Source organism: Ambystoma mexicanum, chromosome 6p (genome assembly GCF_040938575.1).
Source record: "Ambystoma mexicanum isolate Mex_15411 chromosome 6p, UKY_AmexF1_1, whole genome shotgun sequence".
Lineage (NCBI taxonomy): Eukaryota > Metazoa > Chordata > Amphibia > Caudata > Ambystomatidae > Ambystoma > Ambystoma mexicanum.
This window is the reverse complement of record NC_090935.1, coordinates 1127734127-1127760587: the sequence shown is the minus strand read 5'-3', so window position 1 is coordinate 1127760587 and position 26461 is coordinate 1127734127. Positions and strand designations below refer to the sequence as shown.

General features: G+C 48.4%; 1 protein-coding gene across 5 annotated transcripts in view; it reads right to left on the bottom strand.

Moving 5' to 3' along the window:
- Positions 1-26461, bottom strand: part of PUM3 (pumilio RNA binding family member 3) — a 965563-nt gene that overhangs the window by 107301 nt on the left and 831801 nt on the right. For all 5 annotated transcript variants that reach the window (XM_069625739.1, XM_069625741.1, XM_069625737.1 and 2 more), the window contains one exon: positions 9387-9474. In XM_069625739.1, coding sequence (XP_069481840.1) covers positions 9387-9474 — 88 coding nt within the window. The remainder of the gene's footprint in view (positions 1-9386; positions 9475-26461) is intronic.

Here is a 26461-nt window from a genome sequence, read left to right as displayed (position 1 = left end):
AACCCGCCTCTGGCTTCAGCATGTCTGGCAGGGCAGGAAGCACGGGAGGTTCCCAAAACTCCCTGTGCTTAGTCGCCTTAGTTACAGGAACATACCCAAAGGTGATTGGCTGGCTGACTGTCCTTGGAGGACAGCCACCCTGCTGTGCGAGTGACAGCTAAATTGTGGGAGAAACTTGCATGAAAGGTGAGGAAGAGAAGAAACTGGAAGAGCCGCTTGCTGCACCCTCCTGGACCGTTGGTTTGCCCGGTGAAACCCTGTTGCAGTGCCGAAGCTCCAATTTTCGTATCGACTAGAGAAGCACGGAACAGACAACTTCTTCCCTTGGGTTGATGGGACCAACTGACACCAAGACAAACTTGACTGAAAGCCCCTCTCTCTGCTGGTTGTACTTCCTCACTGCAGCTGGAACAGAGTGCCAGGGGACAGGAACAAGTGCATCTTTTACGCCGGACGCAAGCTCCCGGAGATCCCGAGGACCCCCCCGAAGCAGGGTGACCCAAGCCTCAGCCACCTCAACAGAGTGCTGGACCCCAGAAGCAAGGGGAGCCCACAAGGTGTCCAAGAACCGCAGTGGTGCTATTTGCCGGTAGTTGAAACTGCAAAGTGCAGTTGATCTTGAGTAAGTCCATTGCTGCCCCCAACCTTCAAATCGCAGTGCAGGAGTACCAGACATCCTCCCTCTTGTCCCCACTACTGAGGCCCAGGAACACAGGATCGGCAGGACTGCAACAATAACAGAAGCCAGCTGGATCCTTTTTTCTCAGAACTAAGGTACTGTCAAATTAGGGGTACTTACCTCTTGTTGTGTAGCTTGCTTGCTCTCACTGGAGACTTGCATTAGCTGCCCTTTGCAGAGTTGCTTGCAGAGTTGCTTTTCATAAGCCTCACAGCTTGTGGACCATCAGTGATTTTCTACAAAACTCTTTAATATTGTGCAAGACTTTTGTGCTATCCTTAAAAAGTGCTTCAGCACCCCTAGACTTTGCTCAATTGACACTGGCTGTCCTGGCTCCCTGTAGACTCTTCTTACCCTCTAACTTTGTGTTCATCTGTCCCTCAAAAAGCCATACATTAGTTACTTGTATAGCTGGGAAAGGGTTAACCTATATTTCATTGGGGGATTGTAAACTTCTTACCTGTTTGGAGAAACTGGTTAACCTTTGTTTCCTTCCATAACCTTTTCTCATAACTTCAGTATTACATTTAAGTGTGAAAAGTGATATTTCAATGTCTAGTGTCCTAGCAATTGAAGTCACCTCAGGGTGTAGGAAGTGTGTGTGCGCGCGACATCCCAAAAGGGTATCTACCAACTAAACAAGTGTATTTTTGAAGTGTATTTTATTGTTGCATATTGCCCTTGCTAAAGAAGGCTTACTTTAAAACTTACTGTGAAATTAATAAATAATTATTTTAATAACACTTATACTAAAGGTTTCTTATTTGAATACTTGTCACTGAATCTCTATGTTGCACCTTTACAGCTCACATTGAACCCTCTTGAGGTAAGTCTGGCTGCTCAGTCACTCTACCAACTTGTGTAGTACAGACCTATACCAAAGGTCGGGTTCCCTATTGCCAAGAGGACAAGGCTGGTGTGTTCTCCCACAGGGTTACTACATACAATCTTGCCTAACACCCAAGGTTCTTGTTTGAGACTGAAAGCTCAGAAGGACTCTGGGATTTGGTTGGTGTTTTGAGTCCAATACATTTGCTTCTTAATTCTTTGGAAAGCCTTTTGGGGAGGCAAAGGGACATGCCTGATGTTAAAATTGTCGGCAGCAGTGAGGTTCTAGAGCAGTACTTGAACGGTCCTAAAAAAGGAACCTGAAGTCGGGGGGCACAGCAGCTCCACACATACCACCCATGATTTCAAATCCAGAGTTATGGGTGACAACAATGCCAAGGCGAGATGCAGTGCACCCCCTGGTAGCTGAACACATTTCCAAAGCCAGATTGTGCCTGAAGAATACTTCGAAGACAAGTAATCCGTAGGAGGGAGAAAGGCATTAAAAATGTAATGTTAGTCGCAGCTCTTGAAACCGCTATTTGTATATCAGCCTCTACTTTTGTCAAAATGTAGCAATAATCTCTGATAATGAGTTCCAGATCCAGTCTTCCACTGAGGCAACAAGATTATGGTCCAACCAGTGTGAAGCTGATGAGAAATGTTTTAACAGTCTATAAATTGCAAGCTTTACACTAAGCTTTAGTGAACACAAAGAGCATTGTGGTGGAACTTATGCACAGGGGAAGCAGTAATATTTATCTCCCATTCTATAATTAGCAGCGGAAGAGAACACCTGTTCAATTAAGTTGGTTTTAATGAACTACACACTATATGTTACCCATTGTACACAAGACATGCAAATACAAAAAAATAAACTTCAAAAAAGGTACCTTTAAATGAATACATTTTCTGAGGACAAAGTATATCTACATGTCCCCAAGAATATTTTGATGCAAGTTTAGTAAACTGGCTGCCACTATTGCCACAGTATAATAAATTATGTTGGAAGGCTAATATATTTTACTGGTGCACATTGGCACTGCCTTGTGAGATTAGCATCACCAGTATTTGGGGGAAATGTAGATAACAGCATGAGAAACCAATATTTCCAGTAAAAGTCTTTCGAGTGGATTGTGTCCTCCAACCTATTCCTCATCTTTGATGTATTCCATCCAGCTTCAGCTGCTTCGGAATTTTTTTTGGCAGAGGGCGCTGTGCGTCGATGTCCTCGAGTTGATGGTCCCTCGAAGGCCTCCGTCGAGGGTGACGTCATCGGGTGTATAAGTAGCATGCGCGGCGCCCGTTGGCCTCAGTTCTTTTTTCCGCAGTGTACGTTGCTTCGGAGATTCGGCGCGCCTCGAGTTCTGTGAAGAAAGAATAAATAACGAAATGTGTCTTGGTCATAGACGCCGACCACGAAATCGGGTTTCAAAAAATGCAAATCATGCAGCTCAAAAATTCCAATTACCGATCCGCACCGAAAGTGCTTATGGTGCATTGGAGAAGGCCACGACATGGAGGCCTGTATGAAGTGTCAAGCGATGACGGGGAAAGCCTTGCGAGAGAGGAGGGGAAAACTGCAGGTAGGTCGTAAATCTGACCAAAAAGCTTCTAGCGTCGAGTCGAAGTCCCGTGAGGAGAAATCTCCTCGACACGAAAGGCATCGGTCTAGGTCCTGAAGCGATTCCCATCGCTCGCCTTCGGCTAAATAAATAATAAAAACGAAGAAACGCCGCCACAGATCCCCCCCTCCACTTAGTCTTCGGACGAATCCCCAAAAAGGATGAAATGTCCCACAAAACATTCATCATCTGATGAATGGGAAGCATTTAGAGTAAAAATGATGGAGATGTTCGAGAAAACGAAGCCTCGGTCCGCGCCTTCCTCGGAAGCCGGCTGGGAGCGTTATCGCTCCGACACTCGCGTGCCCTCGAGCCCGGGTGATCGAAGGAAGAAGGATAGAGAACCTTCTAGGACATCAAGCGAAAAAAGATTGCTCGAGGACACCGACGCCGTCCGAGACCGAACATACCTCGAAGGGCAAGTCTTCGAAGAGTGCCTCGACGCCCTCGAAGCCGATGCCATCGAAGTCGGGTACTACGTTGACGTTATCGACACCGAAGCCCTCGACACCGAAACTTCCAGCTCGACAAGATCAGCTAGGAAGAGAGAAAGAAAAGGCTAAAACACCTGGGTTGTATTCAGGACCCATTAGCACTTCTACTCTACCTCCTCCAGAGAAGGTTTTCAAGCCTCTGCCTAGGAAGGAGATTTTTCAATTCCCTGACCTCCATTTTTGAGGAACAAGAAAGATCTGATGAGGAAAATGTACCTTTTGGGCTTGAATTTGGTACTCCAAATGTTTCTGAATGCCTGATTTCAAGGATGAAGGATTTGATTGAATCATTGCACAATGCAAGTGGTATTGATACGCCCCCAGAAAATGAATTTGGCAGATCAGAGCCAGTTGAACATGCCAATCGATCATACCGTCAGTTAATGACTAAGGTAGTAGATTATTTGGGCTGGGCCAGGCCTACAGCCCAATTTGTCCAAGATGATCTTACAGACATACTGGACCATGGTCCTATTGAAGAATCAATTCTACCTTTCCATGTGGCCTTACAAAATAGGGTGGCCAAAAATTGGGAGACGCCGGATTGTATTCCTCCAGTGAATAAATCCCTTACTTCAAAATACCGCCCTGCCAGTAGCGACCCCGGCTGTCTAAACATCCCACTCCCGAAAGTTTGGTCATACAGGCAGCCACAGCTTCTAACAAACTTGCGTACCCGTCTATCCCACCAGACAGGGACGATAAGCATGCGGATGGCTGGGCACGGAAGGTATTTTCAGCTGGGAGCATGGCATTAAAATCAGCCAACTCCACTTGTGCCTTGGCAAAGTTTTCGTACACTCTTTGGGAGTGCGTTGCAATGGCGGCGGAGCACATACCAGAAGGGGAAGAAAGGGAAGGATTCCTAGCCATTGCTAGAGATGGAAAGTAAGCTATGCAGGAATCCCTTGAATCTGGTTTGGACACTGTTGATAGTGTGAGCAAGTCCATGGCCACTAGCACAGTAATGCATAGATTTGCATGGTTACGGAAGTCTGGTTTTGCACCAGACGTACAGAATCGTCTTCTGAACATGTCCTTTGACGGGTCTCACCTTTTTGGCAGCAAGGCTGACGAGAGCCTTGAGAGGTTGCCGACCTCAAAGGCAGCTGCCAAGTCGTTGGGAGCTGCTATCAGGCAAGCTCAGCCCTTTCGTGCGACAAATCAATCTTGGAGGGGACGATCCTATTGTTACTACTCCTCATATGGAAGAACGAGAGGAATGGCCAGTCAAAGCGGCCAAAGAAAGGCCACTCGCGGTGGACGAGCAAAACGTGCAAAGCCAGCTCCAGCCTCTTTGCCATCAGCGGCTGCATCAACCGCCACAAAACCACTTTGAGGACTTGCATCACAAAACACCTGTAGGAGGCAGGCTGTCTCAGCATCTGCAAGAATGGCGAGCCATTACTTCAGATGTTTGGGCTATAGAAATAACAGCCCAAGCTTACTGCCTTCCTTTTCTAACGCAACCTCTAAGCAATCCACCAGGGAGACACCCTTTGAAGTTTTCGGACCCGCTCCTACAGCAGGAAGTTCTAACCCTGCTGGAGAAAGGTGCTGTAGAACCGGTACCTGCAGTGGAGAGGAACATGGGATGGTACTCCCCATATTTTTTGATCCCCACAAAGGACAGAGGACTGAGACCCATCCTGGACTTAAACATGAACAAGTTCCTCAGGAAGGACAAGTTCAAGATGGTCACTCTTTCTCAGATCCTTCAGCTTCAGGACTGGTTGGTGTCATTGGACCTCCAGGATGCTTATTTTCATGTGCCGATTCATCTCAAGCACAGAAAATACCTGAGGTTCGTGGTTGGCGACTCACATTATCAGTTTCGAGTCCTTCCATTCGGATTGACCTCCGCCCGAGGGTCTTCACCAAATTGATGGTAGTAGTGGCAGCACACCTCAGGAGAGGAGGGATTCATGTCTACCCCTATCTGGACGATTGGTTGATCAGAGCACGATCTGCCGAACAGGCACTGGATCACCTGAAAGTCACCTGCCATTTCCTCCACAGTGTGAGCTTCGCCCTCAATTTCAAGAAGTCACAAATGACACATTCTGAACTGCTCCAATATATAGGAGCTGTGTTAGACACATCCCTGGGGGAAAGAGCTCGCCTCCCACGTCGAGGGCTCAAGACATTCTTCAGAGGTTTTGCAAATTCCAAAACGCCCAAAATCTTCAGGCTTACGACTTCTTAAGGTTGCTTGGCCTCATGGCATCCTGCATCTTTCTGGTGCCAGAGGCATGCCTGAGAATGAGATCCCTTCAATGGACTCTAAAGACTCAATGGTCCCAGTTCTCAGGTCGAATAACGGATCTTCTCCAGATTCCGAACAAGGTTCGTCAGGATCTTTTATGGTGGACTTTTCCAGAGAATATTCTGAAAGGAGAACCCTTTTGGCAACCATGACCGGAGATTACACTAGTGACGGACGCCTCACTCAAGGGGTGGGGAGCACATGCCAACGATCTGACAATCAGCGGTCGTTGGTCTTCATCGGATTCCAAACTACACATCAACCTTCTGGAGCTGAGAGCAATCGGACTAGCGCTGAAGGCTTTCCTGCCATCTGTCAGAGGGAAGAATGTCCTGATAATGAAGGGACAACACAGTGGCCATGCATTATCTAAACAAAAGGGGAGGTGTAGGGTCACTACCTCTGTGCAGAGGCGCAATGTAACTCTGGTATTGGGCAATTCAAGAAGGAATCTCTTTAACGGCAGTTCACCTAGCCGGGGAAGAGAATATGACAGCAGATGCTCTGAGCAGGCAGAGCACAGTGTCCCACAAATGGGAACTGGCTCAGGAAGTCATTCTAGATATCTTCGCCCTTTGAGGAACCCCTCAGGTAGACCTATTTGCGACCAGTATCAACCGAAAGTGCGAAAGGTATTGCTCAAGGGAATTTCCCCCGAGAGGAGCCCTGGGGGACGCGTTCGTGGTGGAGTGGAATTTCCCACTATTGTATGCGTTCCCTCCGATTCCCGTCATTCCTCAGGTCATCAGGAGACTGAGACGGTTCGGGAGACGCATGATCCTAATTGCCCCGGAATGGGCCAGGAGAATGTGGTACCCGGACCTTCTAGACATGTCCCTCTGTCCTCCAGTACGTCTTCCTCAGAGAGAACCTTCTCTCTCAAATGGAGGGTCAGGTTCTCGATCCAGAGGTCAGAACGCTCAACCTTCATGCTTGGTATCTGAAAGGCTGAGATACAGTGATTGGAACCTTCCAGATGACGTTATGGAGGTGTTGCTTTCGTTAAGAAGACCAGCAACAAAGTCTCTATACCGTTGGAAAAAGTTTTGCAACTGGTGCAGAGAAAAGAATGTCGATCCTTTTCTATGTTCTATTCCGGAAGTACTATCTTTTCTTCTGACCCTAGCACATAGAGCACCCACTAGGGCCAACAACCAATCGATACGAGATTATTCACAGATAGGGTCATTTAACTTTGTGCTAGGGACTCAGCAATAGGAATAACTTTGTAATTATTTATCCTTCTGTTTTCTAAGTGTTATAATACTGAGGCGCAAACGGGAGGCATCTGCCTTTCAACTCCACTTTGTGGTTACCTAGCACATAGAGGTCTGAATGTTGGAACCATTAAAGGTTATCTTGCGGCGCTTTCCATCTTCAAGCGCTCGTCAGAAGAATGTTCCTACTTCAAAATTCCTTTGATAGTACAATTCTTAAAAGGACTCACTAATGTGTTTCTAATGTGTTTCCTCCTCACCCATTTCAAGTACTGATTTGGGATCTCAATTTGGTCCTAAAATTCTTAATGTGTGCTCCTTTTGAGCCTTTGCACACATGTCCATTAAGATTACTAACATGGAAAAGTGCTTTCCTAGTTGCTTTAACATCTGCAAGAAGAGTGAGCGAATTGCAGGCAGTGTCTTCTGGGCCACCCTATACTGTGTTCCATAAGGACAAAGTTGTGTTGATGGTTAGACCCTAATTTTTACCAAAAGTGGTATCCGAGTTTCACTGAAATCCAAAAATTGTGTTACATGCATTCTATCCTCCACTCCATCCTAGTAAGGAAGAGGAAAGATTACGCAGGTTGGATCCAAAAAGAGCTTTAAGCTTTTATATCTCTAGGCTTTCTAGGCTTAGATTGGACAACTAACTGTTTATTGGCTACACAGGAAAAAGATTGGAACAATCGGTAACAAAACAGACAATATCACGCTGGATTGTGCTTTGCATTTCAGAATGCTACAGACTGGTGGGAAAATACCCACCAGAAGGTTTAAGGGCTCATTCCACCAGGGGCAGTGCTTCATCTACAGCCCTGCAAAGAGGTGTTCCTAGAAGGTCCATTTATGAAGCAGCGACTTGGTCATCGCTGCATACTTTTTCAAAATTCTACAACCTAGATGCTTCTTAATCTAAGGAGCTAAATTTTGGTAGAGCAGTCCTATACTCAGCCATCTGAAGATAAAAAAATAAAATAAAATCTAAATAAAAAATAAAAAAAATCTAATCCCTCCTCCATAAGAATTATCCTTACTGCTTTGGGAGTCTATCAAAGATGAGGAATACGTTGGAGGACACAATCCACTCGAAGAACAAGTTACTTACCAACTGGTAACGTTCTTTCGATTGGATGTTCCTCCAACGTATTCCTCATCGCCCTCCCAACCTACCCCTCTGTAGATTTTTCCCAGGCTGTTGCCACTCCAACTCTCGCAAGGCAAAATACCCGTCTACCGGCACAGTCTGCACAGTGGAAAATCGATAATGAAAGGGGGGAAAAACAGAACCGAGGCCAACGGGCACCGCACGTGCTACTTATACACCCGATGATGTCACCCTCGACGGAGGCCTTCGAGGGACCATCGACTCGGCGACATGGACGCACGGCGCCCTCTGGCAAAAATATTTTCCGAAGCAGCTGAAGCTGGATGGAATACATCAAAGATGAGGAATACGTTGGAGGAACATCCAATCGAAAGAACGTTACCAGTTGGTAAGTAATTTGTTCTTCTGGTGCTTGTATCTGTTTAGAAGCACACAATGGGTAAATTCCTCTGTCTAGTTGTAGGTCTTCATTATTACCATGTGTTTTCCAAAGGGAAAGTCGGTGTTGACAGCCCAGTGTCGGGCAAAAAGTAGCCCTGTTGAAACTGCCAGGACACTGAAATATGGAACCTGGAAATTGGCGTGGTAGTGTGCATGCTCGCTGGCTGGTACATTGACTTGAGCCTGTGCACATCTAACAATCTGGCATATGGGGGGAAACAACATACCGCTAATTCTGCTAGAGTATTTAAAGTTGGTGTAATTTCTACTGGCACCTGATTGACACTGACACACAAACATGAATATATTCTTTCATTGGCATGGCAAATAAACATTTTTGTCTACTGGGCATCATCTTTCTATTGGCAGGCATTTCTCAGATGGTCGTGTATATGATTTGTTGCATCATAACGCTCCTGGGTATGGCTTGTTACTGGGTTTACTACATTATTTAAAATAAATAAGAACGCTTTACGTAATTTCTCCAAAATGTTGACAACTCTTTCATTAGTAAGGAGAACCCTGCGAATATCACCCCGGGTGGGTTTGGGCAATCACCAATTCAGGGAGATTACGATAATCTAGATCGACCAGGAAGGTAATTTAGGGTAGTGAGGAGAAGCATTGGGGAGACATTTCTGCAGATGCATTTCACCTACAAGCGGAGTCTGAAGTTAACAATCCCACAATGAAAGCGTACACCAAGGCCAATGTATCCAACTTACCTTCTCTTCCAGCTTCTTTTAGCTTTTGATCTTGTTCAATTAACCATTTCAGAACTAGGTGACCTGCCGGATGCTCAGCAACGTGGAGCTTTGAAAGAAAAGAAAAATATAAAGCAAAGTAAATTTCAAAGGAATTTTTGTTCAACAGGTTTTGAAGTGTATGCAACAGAAATAAGTCTTTCAATAAAAATGAACTGTCAGGATGGTTTTCCTCAGCAGCACTGTGGTCAAGGTGTGAGAAAGATCTACCCACCACTAGGCAATAGACCACATTAATAATTCTACTGGTTAGTGTGGCTGAGCAGTTAAGGCTAAACTTTTAGAAGGGTGGAAAAAGGTAGTGAAGGAACAATCTACTTACCTGTAACTATTGTTCTCCAGCATGGGTCTGGAATGGATTCACTTGCTCATGAATATTCCCCGTCAGGCTGCGAATCCTCGGTAAAGAAAAAAATCTGTTTCAGTTTCACTTCTGAACTGTCTTTCTCCTAACAACCAATCACTGGCACCTGGGTCATACTGCCCCCAGCCAATGACTGTCCTCTACCCAAGCCCCTCCTCAGGCAGCCATCTTCAATTTGGTAGCAAGTACAGTGGCAGTCGGACCAAGAGAAGAGCAGCAGAGGGGTAGGCGGGAGGGTTCGCATGCGATTCCATGCAAGACACATGCTGGAGAACAACAGTTACAGGTAAGTAACTCGTTCTTTCTCCAGCATGGGGTCCGGCATGGATTCACATGCTCATGAAGAATACATAGCAGTAAAAACATGCACAACCACGGGAGGTGGCAAGGCTCAACATTAAGCATCTCTTACCTCCTCACCAGGCTCACCTTCAAGCGAACAGGTTGCGCAGGACTGCTTGGCCAACTCTGACTCCTCCCTGGAGTCCTGGTCGACGCAGTAGAATTTCGTGAAGGTGTGCGTCGACCTCCACGATGCGGCCCTGCGATGTCCAGCAGGGGCACACCAGGCAGGAACGCCGTAGTTGCAGCGATCGCTCTGTTCGAATGGGCTCTCGGACAGCCAGGCAACAGTCGGTTTGCCAACCAGTGACAATGGGTGATGCAGCCAGAGAGCCACCTGGAAATTGAAGCCTTCGAGAGAGCCTTCCCTTGGTTCACAGGGCCAAAGTTCACAAACAGCTGTGATGTCCTCTGAAAACACTTTGTGCGGTCCACGTAGAACTTCAGCGCTCTAGCCACATCCAGCGAGTGCAAAGTCCTCTCAGCCATCGACGAAGGCGACATGAAGAAAACAGAACACCAAGGGCTCGTTGAGATGGAAGTCCGACGGCACCTTGGGCATGAAGGTGGGGTGCATCCGCAGCACCATCCTCGTCTCGTGGAATGTCAAGTAAGGTGGTTTACAAGAGGACCTGAATCTCTCCCACTCGTCGTGCGAGGTGATGGCCACAAGAAACGCTGTTTTCACGATAAAAACTTCAGCGGTGCCAAATGCACAGGCTCGAACGGGGACCCATCAGCCTAGTCAGCACTACATTGAGCTCCCACGCCGGGGCCGGAGCCGGAGCCTTCACTGGGGGCTAACGAACGGAAAAGTCCTTTTATGAATTCATGGACCAGGCAGTGTGACAATAACGACGACCACCCCGGAGTTCTGGTGTAGCGGGAGATCGCCGCCAGATGAATCTTGATGGAAGCATGAGCCAACACTGCCTTGGCCAGCGACAGTAAATACGGTAGTACCTGCGGCTCCGTAATCCATAGAGGATAGAGTTTTTGTGCATGGCACCAGACAGTGAACCTCTTCCACTTATGTCCGTAGCATTTCAGTGTAGACGAAGCCCTGGCCTTGGCAAGCACTTCCTTGCAGTCCTCCGGAAGATCGTATCCACCAAACTCTAGCGCTGCAGGTGCCAGGCCTGCAAGTTCAGCGACCCTGGGTCGTGGTGCAGAATTGCGCCTCCTTCCCTGGTGAGAAGATCTGCGTCCGCCGGTAACATGTCCAGAAGGTCCGGGTAGCATATCTGCCTCGGCCTCACCGGTGCAATGAGGATCATCCTGCACCGGGATCGTCCGAGTGGATTGATAAGTTGCAGAAACAAAGGTAAAGGGGAAAACGCATAGAGGATCAGGCCGTCCCAGGGGAAGGAGAATGCATCCCCCCATGCTCCCCGGCTGGGGAAACCTGCTGGCCAACCTCCGGCACTTGGTGTTCGTCCCCGTCGCAAAAAGATCGATCTGTGGATTGCCCATCGTCGGAATAGAAGATCCACTTGGTCCTGCCAAAGCTCCCACTTGTGGCACAAGCGCAGTTCCCTGCTGAGAGAGTGGGCCATGGTGTTCTTCACTCCTGCCAGATGAAATCAGATTAGGAACATCTCTTGGGCGACGGCTCATCGCCATACGTGGATCTGGTGCCCCCCCCCCCTGCTTCCGGATGTAAAACATTGTGGTGGTGTTGTCTGTGTAGATCCGCACCACCTTGCCCTTGAGGGATGGAAGGAAAGACTTGAGGGCCCAAAACACGTCCCGTAGCTCCAGAACATTGATGTGCAACGACTTCTCCTTCGGTAGCTACATGCCTCTTTCGTGGAGCCGACCGGTGTGCGCACTCCATCCCTCCAGGGAGGTGTCCGTCGTGACAGTTTCCTGATGAGGGTGGTCTGTAAATGTAAAGCCCACTGAGATGTGCGCGGACACCCAACCACCGAATCGCTAGACGGAAACTCTAGTCGAGGGTGGTCTTGTCCTCGAAGCTTCCCGATACCTGGATCCAACGGGCATCGAGGAACTCCTGCAGCGGTCGCATCCGCAGCCTGCACAGGCGCACGAGGTATATGCACAACGACATACCCAGGAGGGACTTGATGGACCTCACCCTTGCGATCTTCAGGGTCAACAGCCATTGTACCTTGCCCCGGATGGCCGCTATTCTTTCCTCCCATGGGGACGCCAGGCACAACACTGTTGAGCCGGGACCCCAGACAGCACGTCCTGCGATGGCACCCAGCAGGACTTCAAAGTTTATCGAGAACCCCAGTTGCGTGAGCAGCCGGACGGCCCCCGCTGTGTGCTCAACGGTGGTCTCTCTCGACTTCGCTCGGATGAGCCAATCGTCTAGGTAGGGGTAGACGTGAAACCCCTGCAGGCACAACCGCGCCACCACTGGCGCCATACACTTGGTGAAAACCCTTGGTGCCGACTTCAATCCGAAGGGAAGGGCCTTGAATTGGTAATGCTAGCTTTGGACCAAGAAGCGCAGAAACTTGCGGGGCCCCTTGTGAATGGGAATGTGGAAATAGGCATCCTCTAGGTCCAGTGAGGATAGGACATCCCCTTCGTCCAGTTGTCCCAGCAAATGCTGAAGGGTGACCATCCTGAAGCTCTGGGACCTGATGTACTCGTTGAGGCAGCGGAGGTCTAGCATGGGTCTCCAACCGCTAGTCTTCTTTCTGACAAGGACGTACCGGGAGTACACTCTGGAGTCCCAAAACCTTTTGGGGACGAGTTCTATCGCGCCCTTCTTCAGCATGGCCCGTACCTCCAGCAGAAGTTGCAGGATATGGTTTTCCTTCCTGGCCACCGGTAGAATGCGTTGGCACTTCCGTTGAAATTCCAGGGTGTGCCCGTGGGCCAGGGCGTCCAGCACCCAATTGTCGGTGGAGATGGACTTCCACACGCTGACCAAGTTCGCCAGCCTGCCTCCCACCGGGGTGGAGGCCCGACGTCGCGGCCGGTTCACTCCTGCTTCGCTGTGGGGGTGCCACCTTGGGGACGACCTCCTCCAGACTTGCTGCGGCCCCTGTAGGATTCCTGAGCCGAAGAACGGGATGTCTGACGATAGGATGCTGAGCCACCACCGAATCCATTGGAGTACCCCTGGTACTTTCCTCCGGAGGTCCGAAAGGACGGCCGTCGCTGCTGGAGCGTGCCCAACGCCTGGGCCATCTCGGTATCTGCCTTGATGGCCTGAAGAGACTCGTCCACAGCCTTGCCGATTAAGTTGTCCCCGTCAAAGGGCATGTCCAACACCCTCGATTGTACGTCCTGGCGGAAGCTAGTGGCCCTCAACCAACCCCGCCGAAGGCAAACGCTGTTGCCCATCTGATGGAATCCTGTGACTGCGATGTCTGGCCACTGTGTTGGCACGGTCCGATGCCACTTTGCCTTCTTGCAGGATCTCCAACACTTCCACTCTTGTTGTCGGGAAGGACATCCAGGAGGGAAGTGATCTTGTACCACAGCTCCCTGTCATGACGGGCCACGATGGCCAAGGCATTGGCTTCCTTGAACGTCGTTGCAGCCGATGAGATGACTCGTCGCCCCATGGTGTCCAGATGCTTTCCCTCGCCGTTTGGTGGGGGGGTGGGGGGGGGGGAGAGGAAGATCCCGCCAACGCCGAAGATCTTCTTCGAAATCAAGACCACCGAGTCCGGGGACTGCTGGGAACTCAGACATTTGGGTGCAGAGTCCGGCACTCTGTACTTCTTCTCGTACCGGTCCCTCTTCGACGGTGACAGGTTCTTCATAAGGGACAGCCACTCGTTCCAAATGTCGTCCAAAAGAGGGATAGAACGCACGGTCTTACACTTGGCCTCCCGGTGCTGGTACAGGAAGCCTTCCTTCTCTTCGGGGGCCAGTTGAAACATTTGAGGCCCTGGCGATCATGGCATGGAAAGATCCAATCTAGTCGAGTGGCGATGCCCTGGGCACAGGCGACGGGAGGTCCACTCCGTCATCCGTACCCATGCCCGTCGTCGCCGTATCCGGTTCTGTATCATCCCTCAGAGGAGGAGATGGCGGCGAAGGATGGCAAGGAGGTGGAGGATGGACGCCTTCTCTTGACAGGGGGTTCCCCCGACGGCCCAGGTGCCGCAGGATCTCCTGCCAGTGACAGGGGCATTCTTGTCCGGATCTCTGAGCACAAGGTGTGCAGTGCCTGTAGGATGTCCGCCGACACGTCGGATGGCGGAGGTTGCTGTGGTGGCTGCAATGGGAGTGGTGGCAGTGGTGTGATGTCCTCTGGCTCCTCACCACCCTGCTGCTCCTCGTTGGTTTCCTCGCTGCTCTCCACATCTGTTTCGCCCGGGTCCTTCCCATAGGTCCTGGCCTCGACAAACTTTCCAGTACGCCTACAGACCAGAAAGCTCCTCCTCAGAGGACATGTCCAAGCCCTGCAGGACTACCGCCCCCACCCCCTTCTGCTCGACCAGTGGGGACGGCAGAGGGGAGATGATGGGCATCGTCTTCACCGGTGTCTTCTCAATGGGTAGATAAGATGATCCCCTCCAAGCAGGCAGGGAAACTCTTGCCTTAAGGACAACTCCTGCGAGTCTGCATCAGCGGGCTTCGCTAGGGACGCCACCATTCCTTCCAGGGAAGACTTTGCCTGGTGAACCTGGGCCTTCACGACCTTGGGCGTGCTTGAGGCCTTCACCGTGGGGGTTGGGGGGGAGGGGTAGCGGGGGCAGCGCCCCGCTCCCCCTTGGCTTTCTCCGTCGGAGTTGGCTGGGACTTGTCCAGAAGTTTACCTGGATGGTCTGACTTCCTCCTCTTCACTGACCCGGAGCGTTGGCTCATGGTTGAGGGGGCTGGAGATGCCGTTCCTGACCTGGCCGCGGAGGAGCCTGTCCCAACGGCGCTCCTGGTGCCCGTGGGCTCGCGGTGCTTTTCCTTATGTTGGGCCTCCGTCACCAGAGAGCCCTCAAAGGTCTTAGAAGGCTGCTCAGATTTCCTCTTGCAGGGTGTACCGGTCCCTAGTCGGAATGCAGGCAGTAAAAGCACAGGGAGTGCCCATAGTCCAGGAAAAGGTTCCGTAGTCTACATCCAGGGCAGATCCTGAACAGAGGTGTCGAGTCTCCTTTATCTTCAGACATGTCCACGCGGAGAAGGCCTCAAAGAATTTTCCGAAATCCCCCAAGAAGGGAACTAGATGATAAATCACCCTTGAGGGGCGTAGAAAGTTCGGAGAAATGGGTCCCTGTTAGTCGGATGATTGAGTGATGGAGCTTGAGGCTCGATTGTCCGAAAAAATAGAAAAGTGCAAAACGCAGTAAAAAGCCAGAGAGCTAATCACAAGGACTTCCACCACTCTAACGTGCGGTAAAAATCTTAGGATGGCTGCCAGAGCAGGGGCTTGGGTAGAGGGCAGTCATTGGCTGGGGGCAGTATAACCCAGAGACCAGTGATTGGTTGTTAGGAGAAAGACAGTTCAGAAGTGAAACTGATTTTTTTCTTTACCGAAGATTCCCAGTTGGACGACGGGGAATATTGGCGAGCATGTGAATCCATGCCAGACCCCATGCTGGAGTAAACTTATCGTTCATAAAGGATATCTCTCCACACAGTATATTTGGCATACAGATAAGAATTGTGGTAGGTGAGCAACTACATAATATTAAGCTCTTGCAGGGCCTTTGGTGCGTGACCTGACCAGTTCTAACACAGGGTAGCATTGTTTGGCTTTCTAGATATTTTCAACTACAACCCATCAGCCCTAGCCAGCATTATCAACTATGAGGAATCATGGTGGCTAAGGGCCCTGGGCAGCCCCGGCAAGCTACCCTAGCGAACCTCATCAATATTGCCCCCCCTCCCCATCTAACACCCACGGACCACATGCACACGACCTCATGTTGATCAGTGCTCAGCAGTTGCTCATGCTGCAGGGATCGCGGACCTCATCTCGTACAACATACTTGATGTCCTGTTCATCACTAAACACAGTTTACCCAATCCTCACCACATGTTTGACATCTTCCTACCAAGGCTACTGCATCCAACATGCCGACTGGATAGGAAGGGCAGGAGGCAGAGTGGTAATCATCCACAGGAGTGTTTGGCCATGCTCCACCATCCCCTCTTCCAGAACAAGCTCATTTGAGACACTTGCCTTCCTGTTCCCTTTATCACACAAGGAATCACCACCTTCAACCTCATCTACAGACCACCTCACAGGAGTGACTCATTGAAGACATCTCCAACTTACTCTCCTCTGCCAAGTTAGCACATTCAAATAATGTCTTTCTCTGTGATTTTAACATCCGAGTCACAGGCTGGCAACACTCTAAGCACACTTTTCGCACCGACTGCTTCCATGGACCTTAAGCAAATTGCGCTCTCCCACATGAACAAATGAAACACCCCAGAAATAATCTTCAGATCACCCCTTGCATCACCTGTGCAGACCCTATCCCACTTGACTGGTCTGGCCACGCTGTCATCCCATCATCAGTCACCCACTCAACTATGGCTCACAAAAGGTCAGGCTAAACACCCCCTCACTCAAAACCTTCCCAGTTAATGAGCTAGAAGCAAACTTTGCAGACTTCCCCACCACAGAGAATGCCTCAGGGATCCTGGAATTATTCAGCAACTCTGCTATGAAACCGATGGACCCTCATTGCCCCCCTATAATCCAGCCGGGCTAAGACCAAACAACCTGCCCCATGGTACATCCATCGAGCTAGCCTCCAACAAAAAGCCCTAGAGAAACAGTGGTGCAAAAACCCCACCAACCTCAAATTTCTGCGCGCAAGCTATAGAATTCTGATTACCGAGGCCAAAGCGTTTACTACTCCTCCACCACTATTGTGGCAGTCTCAAACAGGAGCAAAGCCCTCTTTGAAGTAGTAAAGCATTGTATAAACCCTCACACGACCGCAGTACCACCAACTCAGGGAAAATGTGACCGAATCACCACATTTGTTTATTGATAAAATAGACAAAATCCGAGAGACCATCAAATCAACATCTCACAGCATTAGCATCCCCTGCACCCCAGCACACACTGCCCGTCTGGACTGAATTATCTCCTCTTTCCCCCGGATCTGCTAAAAAATGATTGCCTCCCTCATAATACTTACTCGTACGATACAATTTCTGGCCTTCTTCATCAAACAATTGACGGGTCCGGCTCTCAATGCGCTCCTCAGCATGATTAATGCCTTCATCGCAGAAGGATAATTCCGGACACCTTCAAGTCGTCTCATACGACCTCTTGAAAAAAACAACCCTAGATCCAGATGACCTGGTCAATTACAGGCTCATTACAAACCTGTACACAACTACTCACCAGAATCGAACAAATCCATCTCATAAATGACCATCAGTCAGGGTCCTACTCAAAGTGTAGCATCGAAAGAGCCACCATCCAGGCAGTGGATGATGCTCTTCAAATCATGGAGAAGGGTGACTCGTACCTCCTTGTCCTCCATGACCTATCAGCTTCATTTGATACTGTCGACTACTGCAGCCTTATCTCCCTCCTTGCTGACAAGATGGGATTGTCTGGCACTGTCCTGAATTGGTTTACCCTGCCTCTCAGATTAACTTGTTGCATTCTAACAGAAGCCAGGTGTACTGCATCCCCTCACCAATTCTATCTAACATTTACATGGAGCCTTTGGGCACTCTCCTTAAAGATCCCAATATAGTCATCCACCAATACACAGACGATACTCAGTTGTACATGAGAGTAAATAGCATGCAGGTCATCATTAGTCTCTGCGATTACCTAGCCATCATACAGTCCTGGATGTCGACTGATGTTGGGACTGATTTTCTGTACTCTGGGGAGTTGTAGCCAAACCAGTTCAAGGTAGCAGGGACAAGAGGTCTAGGCTAAGTCTCAAGAGGTGGTGAGCTTGTAAAGGGTCCACAGTGAGTACACACAATGGGAATCACAAATTACACTTAAACAGTATGTATAAAAATAGTTATTATTTATGGCCAAACACTTTGAAAAATGACTACTAACAGGTAGAAGTATCACACACCACTAACAATGGATTACATATACAGTCACTGAAGTAGGGCATAACACAAATCAAACCCCTGTAAAGGAAAAGTGCAGGTTAGGTTATGTACTACAGAGAATTAACCCCATCTTTAAAATTCCTTCCCTAAGTTGTCTGGGGCCTTATGCCCAAAAATTCAGGAAAGGTCTGACAGTTTGTGATGCAGGAGAAAATGAAGGTAGGGTCTCTGGGGACCAGTGAACAATGTATTCTAAATAATAGAAGTGTCCCCAACTTTCGGAATGCTTGCACCAGCTATGGTAAAACCAAAATATAGTCAAAGTTTTGTAAGTTAGGAAAACCTTTAAAAAGGTAGTTTAGGGGCAGGTAAGAACCACTTTAACTTACCTCCCATACTCTGATTCTTCCCAGGGCTTGGCAGGTCAATGGAAGGTCTGAGGTTGCTTTCCCGCCGTCAGCTTCAGTCCTTGATTCGCAGGTTCGAGCTGATCTCCGGTCAGTGTCTTTCACTGGTGCAAGGACTCTTGGATGGGGAATGCAGGAAAACATGATGCTGGACCCCTCAGGACTGGACTCAATGCAGGAAAGTTGTTTCGGACGGTGGTCACCACGGCACGGCAAAGGGCCTCACTTGTCGCAGTCAGATTTTCCCTCCCATCTCGGGTAGCCTTGATGCTAGGACTCCACATTTTCACTTAGTTAAGTCTTGTAGGACCAGCCGAAGATGCCCCAAGTTACAGGCCTCGACTCGGAACAGCAACGTCAGCCGCACGGTAGCCTAAACTCAGAGCTCGTCAGCCACAGGATGGACCCGGGACACTTCCAATGGCTCTTCTTCGCAGGGTACCGAGCAGACATCAGGAATGGATGGTCCTTCCACGGGCGCAGCTCTGTCACAGGACTGCTGAAGATCAATAGCAGGACAGGGCTCCAGCAGGACAGCTGCAGAAGTTGGTCGCCAGGTCTCCTTCAGTCTGGTCTCGGGTCTCTTCATGGTCTCACAGCTGGACAGGAGTGTTGGCTCCTTCAGGTTACTCCAGGATCTCTGAAGAAAGGGTGCAGGGGTGCTCTCATCCTAAAAACCAGGTAAGAGCCGAAACATCCACTAGCAAATAGCAGGTCTCGCCACACACACACACACGAGAAGTGGTCCAATCATAACCACTGTTAGGAGAATTCTCAAAAGTGTGTTAATTCCCTTCACCTTAGAGAGTCCCCAGCAACTTTGCTGGATTTTGAGGACTTCATTTTTTTACCTGGAGAGAGGGAGACCCTTTTTCCCACTCTCTCATGTATTTTAATGTGATTTTATACACCGTTTCATTTTGGTTATGGAGTCTAACCAACTCCATAGGCATCTTTTACAATTGTGTCACAAAGCACCTTCAGTGCAGTGCCACAGGTAAGTCTTCCAGATTTCCCATGGTTTAAATACCTTCTCTGGGATCAACTACTGTTTCCCAGAACAGTGGAGTGAAATTGAATTCACTTAGTCCTGTAGAATTCTAGACCTAGCACACCCTATTTTACAATAGAGTGCTGGAGGGCTTACTTAGTATCCCCTGTGTCTAGTTACTCATGTTATAAATGCCATCGATTGATAAGTCTATACAGGTTTGTGAATGTTAGCACATGCCACACTTAGATGAAACCGTAATGATGACAAGGGCAACACCCGGATGGAATCATGATCACTAGCCTCCTCACATATAGACAGAATTTTGAATCAACAAGTACCACACACTCAGATGGAATAATAAATGATAGCAAGCATCACCCCTAGACATAACTGCAAAGACAGAAAGGGCAACTAACCAATCCACTAACAATTTCACCCCTCTGCTCACACAGCTCCAACTCTAATCAAACAACCACAAGCCTAAAACGCAGCAATCCGCACAAACTTCACTACACCGCAACAAAACAAACCGCACATAGACTTGCACAACAGCACACGACGACTACCGATCGTAAAACACCCTAAGCCCAGCCAACGGACCCACCGGGCTGAGGCTGCCAACAGCAAATCACTGCTCTCTTGCACTTTTCCAACCTATTCCCACTAACTCAACCCCCACCCCCCTCCCTCTTTCAGTGCCGCCAGGGGACCACTCTGGTGGTGACAGTGCGCGGTACAAACGTCCTTTAACATTAACATATCATATCGTGTAACATTTATATGTTACCCTTTCCTCTCAGAATGGCTGGTGAACTACCATGATTTACCCTGACTGCAAACTGTTAGCTGCTCCGGTAACCTTAAATCGCGGGAGTCATGTTTTTGAAAACTGCGCTGAGCCTCCTTTGTTAAAATGGTCCTTGGTCTTTTTTCACCATTTCTTTGTAGAAAGGTCCTTCGAGTTTTTTCTGCACGCCAAACCAGGATTGGTCTCTTTGTTCATTCGCCTTTGGCAGGCTTCAGGCGTGAAACCCACCTCTGGCTCAAGAGTGTCTGGGGTAGTCAGAATTGCATGTAGTACCCTCTGGGAACACTACACAATTAGGACTACAGGTGTAAGCAAAAACCAACCTTTGGTATAAGTCTGTACCACACACTTTTTGGTAGCGAGCTGGGCAGCCAGGCTTAGCTTAAGAAGGAATGTGAGCAGTAAAGGAAGTTACACAGAAGTATCACAATCAGTGGTTCAAGTAGACAATTACACGCAAGGTTACTTGGTAAAAAATACAAACATTTATTTACACAATCATTTAGAAAACATTCACTAGTAGGAATCAACTCAATATTAAAAACACCAATACATTACAGTAACAAACTCTAGGTTGTAGGGACAGTTTGAGATCCCCTGAAAAAGGAGCCAAATGACACTTCAATTACTTTCAATAGGACTAGAAAGACATAAGTTTGTACAATGGATTAGAAAACACTTTAGTCAAAGCAAAGGTTCAGTGTACCATCAGGGTTAGTTCAATTCAATAGGCCAGGCCAAAGTCAATAGTCTAGCATTCTTGGATAGGACAGAACAGTTCTGGTACAGATGGAGAAGTCTTTGTAAAGGTTTTTAGAAGTAGTTTAGACTAAACGAATGAGATGCTGGGTCACAAGCTGATTAGGCCTGCAAGTTTGGAAAGTTCCACGAACTTTCACTGTGAGAGTGAAGATCTCTCAACTGGATGGCAGAGTACATTAATGTGAAGCAAAAAGATGCAGCTGAAGACGTTGGTTCTTGGCAGTTCCTGCAGATCTCGCTGCTCCTGAGCCTCAGTCGTGGGTACAAGAGGGAGGACGTCAGGGGACTCCTGCACTGCGCGGGATCGTCATTGGAGCAAACAAAATGGAGTCACTTTGGTTCAGTAGCCGTTGCTTCAAGACATTAACTGGTTTCCCTCTACCTGGCTTAACCTTAACCAGCATCAAGTATGTTATCTAGGTGTCTTCTGAGCTGATTGGTCCCACCAACTCAAAGGAAGAAGCCGTCCTTGAAGGAGCTTCCCTGTCGAATGGAGATCTGGCTATTCGGAGGTGCAGCAGGGCTTCACCGGGCAAACCAACGGTCGCAGCAGCCGTCCTCTTTCAGCTCGTCTTTGGTTCTTTCGTTCCAGTGGTCGACTGCCTTCCAGTCCTGGAGACTCTCCTTTTAAACAGTTTTCCCCCAATCATTCCAGCCTAGCCGTCACTCACCCAGCAGGGTTGCTGTCCTTGCCGGACAGCCAATCCTGCCAGAGTGCATTTGGGTCTCCTAGGACACCAAGCACAGGGGGTTTCAGGCACCTCCCTCACTTCCTGCCCATCCCAGACACTCAGACGCCAGGGGAGGACTTCAGGCTTGAAGCCCACCAAAGGCTCAGGAACAAAGGGACCAAACCTGGTTTGGCGTGCAGAGTTAAACACCAGAAGGATCTGACCGGAGTCTGTTTTTACAGAGGAGTCTTGGGCGCCATATTGAAAAACATGCCCGCCCCAATTTTTAGCTACCGGTGTTCACGGTCGGGAAAAATCATGGTAGTTTGTTATAGAACCACTCCCACCAGCCATTTCAATAGGAAAGGGTAGCTTTTGACGGCTACAAGAGTGTTTAGACATAGGAGATACTAAGTAACCCCCCCCCAGCACTCTATAGGAACATAGTGTGTGCTGGGTCTATGAATTTAAAAAGACTAGTAAAGTCAATTTAACTTTACATTCTCTGGGGAACAGCAGTTCATCCCAGAGAAGGTATTTAAACCTGGGGAAGCCCAAAGGGCATGCCTGTGCCACTGCACTAATGGTGCTGTGCGACACAAAAATGAAAAGATGATGCCTATGGAGTTATGTAAAACTCCATAATCAAAGAACACAAGAGTAAAACACATCAAAATACATGAGAGAGTGGGGAAAAAAAGACTCACTCTCCAGGGGAAACAAAACAAGTGCTCAAAATCCAGCAAAGTTGCTGGGGGCCTCTAAGGTGAAGGGAATAAGCACATTTGTGAATTTTCCCTAACAGGCAGGAAATGAGGGAGGTGCCCGAAACTCCCTGTGCTTAGTCTCCTAGGAGACGCAAATACACTCTTTGGTGATTGGCTGGCTGACTGTCCGGCAAGGACAGCCCCCCCTGTTGGGCGAGTGACAGCTAGGCTGGAATGAATGGGAGGGAACTGAATAAAAGGCGAGTCTTTTGGCTTGGAAGGCAGAGTCGACCACTGGATGAAGGAACCGCAGAAGAGCTTGAAGAGGACGGCTGCTGCAACTTCTGGACCGTTGGTTTGCCCGGTGAACCCTGCTGCAGATCTGAATCAGCAAGTTTGCATCGACAGAAGCACCTGCAATGACGACTTCTCCCTTTGAGTTGGTGGGACCAATCAACTCCCAAGTAAGCCACCTGGACACCCATCTCGGAGCTGGTTCAATTTCCTCAGAGTTGCTGCAGGAAACCGTAGAGCCAGGGAGAGGGACACCAGATTGTGTGCGTTGCTTGTAAGCTGACCTGAAGCTTTTGGAAGATCCCCGGACTCCCACGAAGCAGGACGGACCAAGCCTGACGCCCCTCAGTGGAGTGCAGGACCCCAGATGTGAGGCAAGTCCACCTTGACAACCAGGAACCGCGCTTATTGCTATTTGCTGTACCGCAAGGAGCTGAAATGCGAAACAACCACTGAAAGTAAAGTTTGCCGGTTGCCAGTTTTGACATTGGCAGTGCAGGAGTCCCCCGACGTCCTCCCTCTTGTCCCCACGACTGAGGCCGAGGAACAGTGAGATCTGCAGAGCTGCCCAGGAACAGAAGTCTTCAGCTGCATCTTTTCTTCTTTACTAAGGTACTGTAAAAAAAAGTCTGAGAACTTACCTTTTACTGTAGAAGTGCTTGTAACTTCTGCAACTCACAAGTCCAATCAGCTTGAGACCCTACATTTGATTCTTCTTTTTACCAAAGACTTCTAAGAACTTGTGCAAAGACTTGTCCATTTACCTACCTGAAGTGCTGCATCCTATACAAAGACTTTTGCCTATTGATTTTGGTTTAGCCTATTGAATTGAATGACTCTTCTCTTGCTATCTGAAAGTATTTGCCCTGCTTAAGAATATTTGTAATTTCTTGTGTTCTAATAACCTTTGCCTTTTACAAACTAGAGAGTATTCTGTATGCCAGCAGTAAGGTATTAATGTACCCAGCACCCTTGTTACTGAAGTCACCTGTAGGTGTAGTTTGTGCCCGAGGGCCATCCCAAGAGGGCCTGGTCTGATCCAGAAATCAAGAGTGTACACTATTGAAGTGTAGTTGTGTGTTACTAGTATATTACTCCCTTCTAAGGATGGCTTTCTAACTGACTGATAAAGTATTGTTTATGCAAGAAACCTTGAGTGTAAGAGTTTATTTGAATACCTGTAACTGTGAATCTTTGTGCAACTCCACTACTGCTCACATTTCCCCTCTTGAGAGAAGTCTGGCTGCTCAACATGCTACCAAAACTGTGTAGTACAAGCTTATACCAAAGGTTGGGTTGCCTCTACCTGTAGTCATAGTTGTTTGTAGTGTTCCCAGAGGGTACTGCATTCAAACTTTACCTAACAACCACTGGCGGAAACACTCATGCATATCACTGACACACTGAAACCAGTTTGTGGATTGGGACCAGACAGTCCCAGCCCACATCCTGCCAGCAAACAGTCCTCCAGTAGCCCGCCTAAAGCTTATGATTTCCCTGGCACTGGAAGGCCATATCAGGATTTTTCTGGCCTCACATGCCAGGAAGAAGACTAAAGAACAAGATCCCCAAAGGACAAGCGAAAAACCATGTGGCACGGCCATGTTTGGACACTAGCCACAGTTAGGAGCCAAACGTGGTAAGGCTAAAACGAAAAGCACCAAAAAATGGTAAAAAGTCACTGCTGCCACCAGCTTGTCCATTTAGCACAACTAGAGCAACCAAAAATCCTTTGAGTGTTAGTCTAGGGAAAAAACAAAAGTGTCCCCCACTGTAAGATGCATTGTACAATGATAAGAAGTTAACACAAGTGATGACAAGTTACTAAAAGTAGTAACAAAGTTACAAGACTAAGGGAAACAACGTTTCCCAGTACTGACCGCCTGAAGGACATGTCACTTTCCCCATAACAGATGAGCAAAACACAGTGTAGTGAAGCTCAAGGCTTCACTGCAAAAAAGTACATGTCAGGATCAAAAATAAAAGCAAAAAGTTTGGGGTCCATAAAAATGGAAGGAAAGGTGCAGTAAAGAGCAATCTTTCATAACAGGTCGTCATTAGGAAGAGGGGAATACAATGCCTCGCCCAAGAGCCCCACACTCCCAGTCCCCAAGGACTCCACCCAGGTGATTCTCCCTCGCTTGTCCACCCCCATGGGTCAGGATCCAAAAGTGATGGCCTTTCGTTGTCCACCTGCACAGAGGAGGGAACAGGAGTGAGAATACCCTCCGGTTTCTCATACTGTGTAAACCTCAAAATAACGTATACATTCAAACATAAAAATTATAAACGGGAATCCTTGTGACCAGGGCTGAATCCCCTTCCCCTGGATCCATTAAGCATATTTCAGATCTAAGTTCAAAGTCAGGAAAGTTCTTTTCAATAGCCAAGTTCTACTCTAGGTATATGTGATGAATCAGAGGATTATCCCAGAAGCCCTGGCCTTGGAACCTTCTCATGTGGCCAGGGAAAGGCAGACCCTACCTGATCCCCGACCCTAGTGTTAAGTGTTCTGCAGGAAGATCACATGGGAGGCGGGAAATCGGGTCAGGATAACTGGGAGAACCCCTCTAACTTCCCTAGAGGCCCTACAGTTTAAATGGCTTACTGTAGAATTTAAGTAATTGATTAACAAGATGATCATAACATTGGGGGCTGTAAGTCCCACAAAGTCCTGTGGAGAATCTGGATGATCCCCCACAAAATCACTGCCTAAAGTCTCCTCCCCGGTGGCCAAGAGAGGGCATATGCTTCCTGATCCCAATCCTGGGGGTGGTGTACTGCAGAAGGATGACCAGGGTGGAGACAAGGCCTTGGGTAGTGCAGTGATTTCGCAGTGTGAGTTTTTCTCCTTGAAGATGAATACTCTTACCACAGATTTACAGGAAGAATTGGATTATTGCCATTTTGATATTTCTCGGCCTCCTACAGAGATGGAAAGGTACATTCTAAAGAAGTGACTCAATCTGGCGCTGAACCCAAAGAACAAATCTTTTATACCCCAAAATCCCTATATCCTCCACAATGCCAACGGTATGTCAAAAGGAACAACGAACATGGGACTTTTCCTTTCCCATCTGTCTCTCAAAAGTTTAAATCCTATAATTCCTCTTTCAATAATACCAATGTAGGAAAAACCATCCTTAAACCTTTTAAAGTAGAGAAACTGAACTTTTCTAAAGGTGGACTGCATGTCCCTGAATCCACAGGAACTGTGATGAAGAAGAGGGCTAAGGGGTCATACAGGAGCCAAGGAGGGGCAGGCAGGCCTAATCGCTTTTGGCAAGGTCAGGCAATTAGCCCCAAGGGCCTGAACCTGAAGCCAATTGACCCACCTGCAGGGCATAAAAGGCTTCAGCAGGAGTAGTAGAAAAAAGTAGGAGCTGGAAGGTCGGCAGTAAACAGAAGAAGCCGAGTATGAGGCTGGCAGCTCACAAGGAAGTGTGGCCACAGAAGGGACATCCGAGCAGATGAAGAGCAGATTTCACCTGTAGGTTCCGAGTAGGTCCTGTGCTCACAAACTGTTTGGCTGTAGCAGCATTGGAAGAGACTGGGAGAAACAGGTAGTCTTTCCATGTGCGCCTAATTTCTGTGAATGCAGCGCTCAAGTCGTGCATTCAACCAAGGCTGTGTGCAGAAGCAAGCCGAGGGAAGCCAGAGAGAGGAAGACTCCATTAATGAGGCCGGATCAGAAACAACTGTTGCTACAG